General features: G+C 36.3%; 1 protein-coding gene across 4 annotated transcripts in view; it reads left to right on the forward strand.

The window, feature by feature from the left end:
* Positions 1-3,418, forward strand: part of LOC131061350 (probable sodium/metabolite cotransporter BASS4, chloroplastic) — a 133,526-nt gene extending 130,108 nt beyond the window's left edge. For all 4 annotated transcript variants that reach the window (XM_057994996.2, XM_059213847.1, XM_059213848.1 and 1 more), the window contains one exon: positions 3,099-3,418. In XM_057994996.2, coding sequence (XP_057850979.2) covers positions 3,099-3,179 — 81 coding nt within the window. In that variant the 3' untranslated portion in view covers positions 3,180-3,418. The remainder of the gene's footprint in view (positions 1-3,098) is intronic.
* Positions 3,419-9,693: the final 6,275 nt, after the last annotated feature.

The raw sequence follows: 9,693 nt of genomic DNA on the forward strand, positions 1-9,693 counted from the left end.
GTAATAATTTGGGCCCTGTCATGGTGATTGTTTGAGCTAGAGCTTGTCCACGAACTAGCTTCATCGTTTGTATCTCAATGTCATATTATTGTATGGTGGCGACCCAGTTGCCCCTTCTTTCTCCCAATTCATTCTGCATTAACAAGGTTTTCACATCTGCATTAGGAATTATAACATGCACCTTCTCAAGATGTAGTGTTTGAATTTATTTGTGGGCTTCACCAAAGCATAGGCATGTTTTTCAATGTTCAAGTACCTCAACTCTACGTCCTTCAATGGTGTACTCATGAATGCAATCAGATTCTCATCCTTTTCATCTGTTCTCTAGGTGATAATGGTTGCACATGTGTGTTCTGAAGAAAAGGAATATAAGAAGAAGGGTCCAGAATAATCTGAGCTGACAAGAATAGAAGCATCTACAATGGCTTGCTTAATTTCCTCAAATGCTCCCTTTGTTGGGAAATTGTCCTCCTATCGCCAATTCTGTTGATGCGCGTTTGATGACCACAACAACACAAAATAAAGTTTCCAACGGTCACTCTATCCTCTCTTGAGCAAAGACCCCTCGTATGCAAAGGGAGGTGCAATCTTCAAGGGTTGTGCAAAAGATTTTCATATTACCAACGAACAACATCAAAGAACAATGCTCACTTGATGATAGAAGTTAAACATACACATTCAAGAGGCTCAGTCCAACCTTGCACTGCAAGTAGCAATCATCTACTTACAAAAGGTACGAGAAAATGATTTCACCATGAAACATTGTTTTCTATCTCACTCATCTACTTACTTAAAAACAAATCTAATCTAAGTGAGGAAGAGAAACCATGCAATTTAAAAAAAACTCAAGTAATCACCAAAATCAATGAATTACACTCTTATTATCTTGATAGCATAAACCAACAATTTCTTACAAATTCTCCTTGTCCTAGGTGCATCTAACTGACAGAGAAGGAATTTGGAGTGGAGGAATTTAGCCTAGGGAATTGCACTCTTCTTCCTGTCAGCGCTTTTGACTGGTAAAGGAGGATTTTTTGAGATTTGCAAGATTCCTCTTGTTCTTGGGAATTGCACCCAAGAATGGACTTTTCATGCCTTGTCATTTTGGGAAGGATTTCCAGACTTAAGACAAAATTTGATCACCTACCTACTCTTCAACTTTTTTGGATTTAGAACTGGATATTCAGGAGCATTTTGTCATCAGTGCTTTGCCAGTTTCTAGAGATACTTTCCCAAAAATAGACTTACTAAAAATAGTAAGTTATTCCAAACATCAAGTTAGGTCAAACTAGGACGCAGTGACACTAATTAGTTGCCAAAGTAGAAGCATAAACCTAGAAAAAATAAATATTGTAGCACAAATTAGTTGCGAATAAATAACAAAGAAAATATAATAGAAAAATAAATGATAGACAAGACACAAATTTACGTGGTAAAACCTTGACAGTATGTGAAGGAAATATTCACAGGGAAAGGTATCGTTATTCTTATTGTTTAGACAAAATTTACAATCTTCACAACTTCTGCTATTACAATTATTTTGCCAAGGCAACAGAGATACATAGAATATCTTTAAGATAACAACCACCATCAAACTTAGAAAAAACTAAGTTTTTTCTTTTAATGAAATTTTGAATTATCTCTTATGAAAAAAAAAGTTTTTTTTTCATAAAATAAGATTTGATTTTTTTTAATCCTTAATTGTTATCATTACCCAATATGCCAAAGCCACTTTATTAGTAGGTCTAATAGATATCAACATGGAAAAGCTTTTCCACATTTTCTACTAGATGCATCAAATCTTTCTAAAAACTGTTTTTTTCATAAAATAAGATTTGATTTAGTTTAATCTTTAATTGTTATCATTATCCAACATGCCAAAGCCACTCTATTAGTAGACCTAATAGATGTCAACATGGAAAGGCTTTTCCACATGGTTTTCTACTAGATGCATCAAATCTTTCTAAAAAAATATGCCTCATTTCTCAAAGCTCCAACATTATTGTAATTCACACACCTTTACTTTGAGAACAAGATCATCCAACCTTAAGGGTATACTTACAATTATCTCACAGCTTTAGGTTTTGTTTGACATAATTTAGAGTATGACCTCATTAGCATTGAATTGAAACGGGCACATTTTAGGGGAACATCATTCTTGTCAATTTTTTATTCTAGAATTTGAGAATTATTTTGTATTGGATGTTTGCCTTAATACGAAATGAGATTATGGTTTGTGTGCCTTTTTGAAACTCACATAAATTTTTTGCAAGCCTCGACAATCTATAAGGACTAGAGACAGAGTTGCCCTACCTTCATAGAGAGAATGTCTCATAAGTAACCCACAACATGATTATTTATTTCTCTGTTCCACTCCAAGGCCAAGTAGGAAGAGATCTCTTGATTTATATATCAATTCTCAAGAGAATGTAACGACATTGCAAAATATGGTCTCATTTCAATTTATCATTCCGACATTATATACGACTTTCAATTTCTTGATTGTAATTTCCAATATATAACACATTTTTTTCCTTTTTAAAAATTTTAATAATATTTATTAATTTATAATAGCCCTTAACTGAGAAGTTTTTTTTTTTAATTTAGTAATGTGCAGTCATTTTTCTCAAACCGAATTTTTTCTTAACTTTTACTTATTTTTTTAATAGAGTGATTTTATAAGTTCGTACTATATTCTTTGACGTCCATCAAAACTACGTGGTCTATGGTAAAAAACCTCTTCCATTACATGATTGGAACGAGGAAATTGGTGACATGAAAAACAATAATTAGGGTCTTTAAAGTTTACCAGACTTTAACATTTTAAACCTTTTTCTAAGACAGCAGATACTATAAGTAATTCAATATCAAATTGACTTATATTATATTGTATAACCTAGAAGGAATGTTGACCAAAAAAAAAATATATATATATATATATATATATGCTTAAGTGAAGTACACGGTAATTAAAAGGTTACCCTTTTCATATTATTTGTATGTTTGGAGTAAGAGCCATCATTGGCTATTTATTTGAATAGATTCCAATTGAATGGTAATTAGTGTTAGTGACAATTACATGATGAATTGTTTTGCAGATTATTATAGATTCATATATAGGAAATCTATGGCTTCAAGAAGATAAAAGGGTTCCATATGGCAAGGAGAGATTGACATGAAAAGTGATTGTAAAGATGCATTTGTTGATTTATTTCATTAAATGTATAAAGCACTTTTAGGTAAATGAGGTTTTGATAATATTTTAATGTTCGATTTTTTGTTTTATTTATTAAAATATTAAAAATTGTAAAAAAATATTGATAACAAAAATTAGTACTAATTAGGACCTCATTTGTAAGGTCCTAGTAACACATCTCTTATAACTATATTAAAGAATTTGAAGAGCATTTACCTATCATTGTTATATTTCATATTTTCAATTTTTAATTAGTGTATGCAAAATAAATCAATCTAATGTTCTAATTTTTTTAACAGCTCCCTTGCTCTGTGTAGATTTGTTACCCTGTGTTCTTCTCCTTCCTCCTTTGCAGCGCTAGTCCCTCAGTCTATTGTTGGTTGGGTGGATGGTGGTTCTCACGTTGATGGTGAGTTTCCTCCACTCGTGGTTCCTGCTACCGAAGTTGGAGCTGTGTCTGCTTCGTATGTGGTTGCAGACGGTCCTTTTACGGTTGTGGGTGCTGACGTCGGTGGTTTGGGTGCCAAGATCCCTGTTGGTGATCTTGGTCCTCCCAAACCTTCTTCTTTTGCTCCTAGACAAAGCTTTTCCCGTGTGGCTAAAACTGCTACTTTCCCTCACAAGGGAATTCCTCCTCTTCCTTCTGCCAAGACCTCCCCTGTTGTGGTATGTGGTCAGGAGGGGGTGGAAAATGTTGTGCTTTGGTTTGTATATTTATTGGGTTCTGGCCTTCTCTTCCGGACCTTCACCATTGGGTGAGTGATTTCTGGAAGCCTTTAGTTGCTCATGGCATTGAGCTTTTTCCTTATGCTAAAGGCTTTTTTGTTGCTTCATTTACTTCTACTCTTGATCTCGATTTGGTTATGGATAAGTTGTGGGCTTGGGGAGATCACTCTCTCTCTATTAAGCCTTGGACAACTTCCTTCAACCCCCTTACTGGACCCCTTACTGTTCATCTGGTTTGGGTACGTCTTCTTAATCTTCCCCTACATTTCTAGGAGTCTTCTTGTTTCAAGGCCATCGATAACTCCATTGGCATCTTCTTGAAGGTAGATGATGCCACGACTTCTATGGGTCATTCTACTTTTGTCTACCTGTTAATTGATATTGACATATCTCTACCCCTCCTTAGGGATGTGGTTCTAATGGTTGGGGACAGGCCTTGGACTCAATCGTTGGATTATGAAGGCCTCCCCTTTCGCTGTAGAAGATGCTTCTCAACGGGCCACTTAGCTTCAGATTGTTCTCTCTCCTACTGCAGAGGTGCTGCTACTTGTTGGAAGGATGCTACTGAAGATCACTTGACGGTTAATGCTTTTGAGGTTGTTTTTGTTGACTCCTCTCTGGAGGATGATGTCTCCTCCTATGATGAGGTGCCCCTTACTGTTGATGAAGCCTATGTTGATGGTACTGTTGTCATGGACTCTTCCGCCCCTTTGGCTCTACCTTCTCTACAGCTGTACTCTTCTCCTAGCGATTTTGCTCTTTTTGTTGTCCTACAGCAACAATCTGCTACTATTTTGCAGTAGCAGTCTGGCAATAACTTTGCAGGGTCCTCCCCGCATGATTTTTCTTTGAATGTTCCTAATGACAGTGTCGCATGGACGGTCGTTTGTCGCAAGCGGAAGGGAAAATCTACACCCCCTTTCCCAACCTCCCCTTTGTCAAGATTTGGGTGTTTCTCCCCACTCTTGAGTTGGGGTGGGTTGTTGCAAGTTTGATAGGTTTGTTTGGTCTGTCTAACTTTGTTTGTTTGAGGTTTGTACCCCTTCTTGGCCTTCTTGCCACCTTTGGGTTGTTGCTTAAATTTTTGATAGCCTTTTGGCTATGTAAAGGGTCATCGCCCTAGTTAACACTGCTTTTTTAATCAAAAACATATAAATTTGTTATTTTAAGATTATTCTAAAAATAAATAATGTCATTTTTTTTGCCTCAATGGATCGAAGTTTTAATGTAGACTTCACATGAATTGAGGACAACATTATGACATTTAATAAATGTACACTTTTTGCAAAATTGTTATAGGAGTACTTAATTACATTGATAAGCATGCCAAAACAAAAAAATTAAGAAAATACTTATTTTAAGCAACACGTTACTTTTTGACTCATTATTAGTTTGGTTTTCTATACTATTTTTCATTAAATTAATTGATAGTTATGTCTAAGCACAATTTTTTATTGAAAAAAAAGAAGTTAAATTGATATTCTAGATTAACAAATAGATAGATCCAAAGATCCTTAGATAGGTATCATTCTTGGGGAGATGTTTCTCTTTCATAGACATAACTTTATATAACAAATATGTTGGGTTAAGTGTGATTAAATATATTTTTAAATTTTTAATGCCCCTCGCCAATTAACTTTATTTGATCACTCAACTTAATTAGATGATGGGTGTTATAAATAGGTTTATTAGCAACCCATGTACAAATGAAGAATATTTAACCTTAATGCCTTCAAAAAATATAGACTTATCCTTGTTTTGAACGCCCTTGATTACTTTTGTCAATCATTTTCCATAATAACATGTCTTTCATCGTTATATCAATAAAGGAGGTGAAGTAATATCTAATGATATGTGCAATGTAAACCTTCACATATTAGCAACAATCTCTATGATCAACACTATAACTTTTTAGGTTCAACAATGATCTTTGTGGTCAATGTTACAACTATTCAGCAACAATCTCTACAATCAAATTTTTAGATTTAGTAACAATCTTTTCAATCAATGAAGTTTAACAATGATCTTTGTGATCCTCTTAAAAAATGGAGACTGCTACGCGTGCAACTCCTGCCTAGCAAATTTCAAATGCTACGCCTGTTTCGCCTCAACCTTCTGTTGCGGGCGTCCTTCACACAGTTGGTGCCCTACTTGGTGTACATGCCACACCTCTAGCCCTTGTGCTTTATGTCGTAGTTGTTGCCCTTGTTGCTACAACAACTACCCCTCTACCTTCTCCTTAGGTTGTATTGGTTGCCATTGATGGTCTAGTTTGAGCTTCTTCTGGTGTTGGGGTCCCTCCTCCTGGACCTTTTTCCACTACTGGTGGGCGAAGCTTTGCTCGTGTGGCCAAATCTGTTGTTTCTCTTCATCCTAAGGGAAAATCTCATCCTCTTCCTTGTGCCAAGATATAGTAGAAAATGTTGGTTTTTACCAACATTGTGGGTTGGTGTGCAAATTTGTTGGGTTCTGACCTTCTCTCCTTGATCTCCATCGTTGGCTAAGTGATTCTTTGAAGCCTTTGGTTGCTGGTAGCATTGAGCTTTACCCTTGTGCTAAAGGTTTTTTTTATCGCTTCCTTTGGTTCTTCTGATGGTCATGACTTGGTGATAAGCAAGTTGTGGACTTGGGGAGTTAACTCTCTCTCAGTCAAATCCACGACACCTTCTATTAACCCTCTTACTAAACCACTCAATGTGCATATGGTTTGGGTTCACCTTCCCAATCTCCCTCTTCATTTTTGGGAGCTTTCTTTTTATGAGGCCATTGGTAACTCTATAGGTTGATTCTTGAAGGTTGATGATTCCACGTCTTTCATGTGTCATTCTACCTTTGCTCAAATTTTAATTGACATTGACATTGACATCTCTATGCCTCTCCCTAGGGATGTGGTTCTTATGGTTGAGGATAGGCCATGGACTTGTTGTGACCTTTTCACATATCGCCCCATTGCAAATGGGGACCCCCTCTTTCCTGCTTCCTAGTCTTGTTAGTTTAGGGTTTTGGTAGTTAAGTGACAATTTTGAGCTTCAAATGTTCTATAGCCTCGTCCTTGGATGTGGTCATATTTCTAGGTCCCCATGTTGCAAGTAATGATGAATCTTTAGGTTTGATGTCAATAGGATCAAAATGGTGAAAAAGTAGTTAAAATTGTTAAAATGATCCAAAGTGTCAAATTGCCTTAGCTTGGCAGTTTATTTTTCTAAGTGTTGAAGTTGCAATTTGCCCTTAAAATCTAAGTGAAAAATGATGAAAATGTTGCAAATTGATGTGAATTTTGTGTCAAAACGCTATAAGTCCTATAGGAGTCATTTTTCCACTCCTAAGAGGTGAAATGAACCAAACTTGCACAAAGTCTCAGTGGAATTCAATTTTCCACCCCTAAAAACTTGGGAACATTCATAAAGTCCCGATGGAAATAAAATTTCCATTGCATAAATTGATGAAACTGGGTAAGTGTGGACTTAAAAAGCATGAAAATCAGTTAAGCCCTGATGAGAGATGTTTTTCCACTAAGCAGTTAAGTCATAATTGGCAAAGTCTTGATGGAAGGTGTTTCTCCACTTAGCAATCAAGATGAAAATTTATAGTCCGGATGGAGGACGTTTTTCCACTCCATTTTGAGCATCAAAGCATCAATTTAATGTTAAGGACGAGAAAAGTCCTAATGGAGGTTTAGTTTCCACTCCAAGGCTTAGATTACAAGCAAATGAAGATGTTTTTATGGAAAGTCTCGATGACTGAAGAATCTCCACTCAGGACAAAACAATGGAAATGATAAGTCCCGATGTAGGTCATTTTTCCACTGGGCCTACAAAAGTGAAAATGAGTCTTGATGACCCACGATTTTCCACTTGGGGAAAAATGACCAAAGTAAAGTGAATTTGATGTGTCTTAATGGGAATTGATTTTCCACTTGGAGAGAAAATGATCAAGTTGATGCGAAAACAACATGAAATGAGTGTCCCGATGGAGGTCTATTCTCTACTTGGGGTTGAATTGCAAAAGTTGAACTAAAATTGTGTGTCTTGATGACCATTGATTTTCCACTAGGGCTAGAAATCAAAAATACATGAAATTTTTACGACAAATGTGTCCCCGTGGAGGTTGATTCTCCACCATTTCATTTGGTGGACAAGACAAGGGGAAATGCAATTGAATTCAAGTGTCCCACACATCATTTTTCCCCACCTTGCTGAGGTAATATTTTTTTAATCCCACATTTGCTATGTCGTGAAAGTGAAAGGTGAAATACTGAATAAAAACACAAGCTAGCAAGCAATATTATGTCATTAAGTTGCCTACTTGACTTCAGACGTGTTGGAACAAAGGAGAATTGAAGATCGTCTAAGGTATAGAGGAGATTGCACCACCATTTGACACCATATGACACCACCATTGAAGAGGATATTGTGCCACCATTAGAGACGTTTTTCAACACCATTAAAGGCGACACCATTACTAACTGAAACGCCATCACTTCAAAGGGAAAATCGCACCATTTCCAGCCAACATTAAGAGCCACTTGAATCACATAAGGAAGGAATTTCAAGCTGGTCAAAGACCAAAGTCTATCGATTGCAAGGTGGATAATTTTTCAGACTTTGTCTCAGACCTTTGAGGCTCAAGAATCAGACCCAGATAACTAAGCTTTGCAGATTTATCATTCCACTTTCAAAGCTAGGGAAGTAGTTTCAGATTTTTTAGACATTTTCGGACTTTTATACTCAGAAATCAGACTTGGTCAATGAACTGGGTTGCAACATTATTCAATTTTCTTAGTTTGAAGGATATATTCAGGCTTACAACTTAAAATCAAGTTTCCTTATGGCAAAATATCTTGATTTTGATCAAATCATTTGTATTTTCCAAAATTATGTTTCATAGCTAATAAGTCTGAAAATCATTTAAAAATTAGAATCTAAGACAATTCCAGAAAATTAAATGTTCAAGTGACCTTTGCAAATTTATTGACTTGTAGCTTCATATAGGTACCATGTCAAAAGTGGGGATAGCTGCAAGGAAGACCCAGTTGAAAAATGTGCTTGAGAGATACCATCTGGAATCTCAGATATCTTCCAAATGGAAGAAGGTTGGAGACATCAACATGGAGCACTTGGATAGGACAAGGATGAAATGAAGGATGTACGAAACAAGGAACCAGCTACCCTCTCCCTTTGCAACAACATAATGAAGAGTGGAATATACCATGCAACTGGCTTCCCGCCATCAATACAATGCAATGAGCTCATGGTTGAATGTGCTATGCATTATGACCCACAATCAAGAATAATCCGAACACCTTAGGGGTTGGTGCTTTCATTTTTCACCGAAGATGTAGTTGGGAGGCGTTTGGGATTCCCAATCACCAAAGCATGCAAGCAAGAACTAAAGATGACGCCCAAGCTATGTTTGAGAAAGGACAAGATGCATGTATGACTCATTAACAATGAGAGGGTCCTTGAACCAAAGCGTCACCATTCCAAGTTACCTAAGAGAATCCTAAGTTCAGATTTCAAAGTGTAGTATAGTGACATGATATTTCTACTCAACAAGATTGCGGGAGCACCTCAAGGAGATTTGTTTTGAGAGATGGATATTTTATTTCATTGAGGAGAATATCAGCTAGAACAATAATGATAAATGGGGCAAAGATTATAAGTGATAACTTGGATATCCAATTGAGGAATTTGGAGAGGACGAAGTCTTTCTGCATGACTTCTTACATGGTCTACATGCTAGCAAGAAACATCATATACAAAGGACTAATA

The sequence above is a fragment of the Cryptomeria japonica genome, chromosome 11 (assembly GCF_030272615.1).
Source record: "Cryptomeria japonica chromosome 11, Sugi_1.0, whole genome shotgun sequence".
Lineage (NCBI taxonomy): Eukaryota > Viridiplantae > Streptophyta > Pinopsida > Cupressales > Cupressaceae > Cryptomeria > Cryptomeria japonica.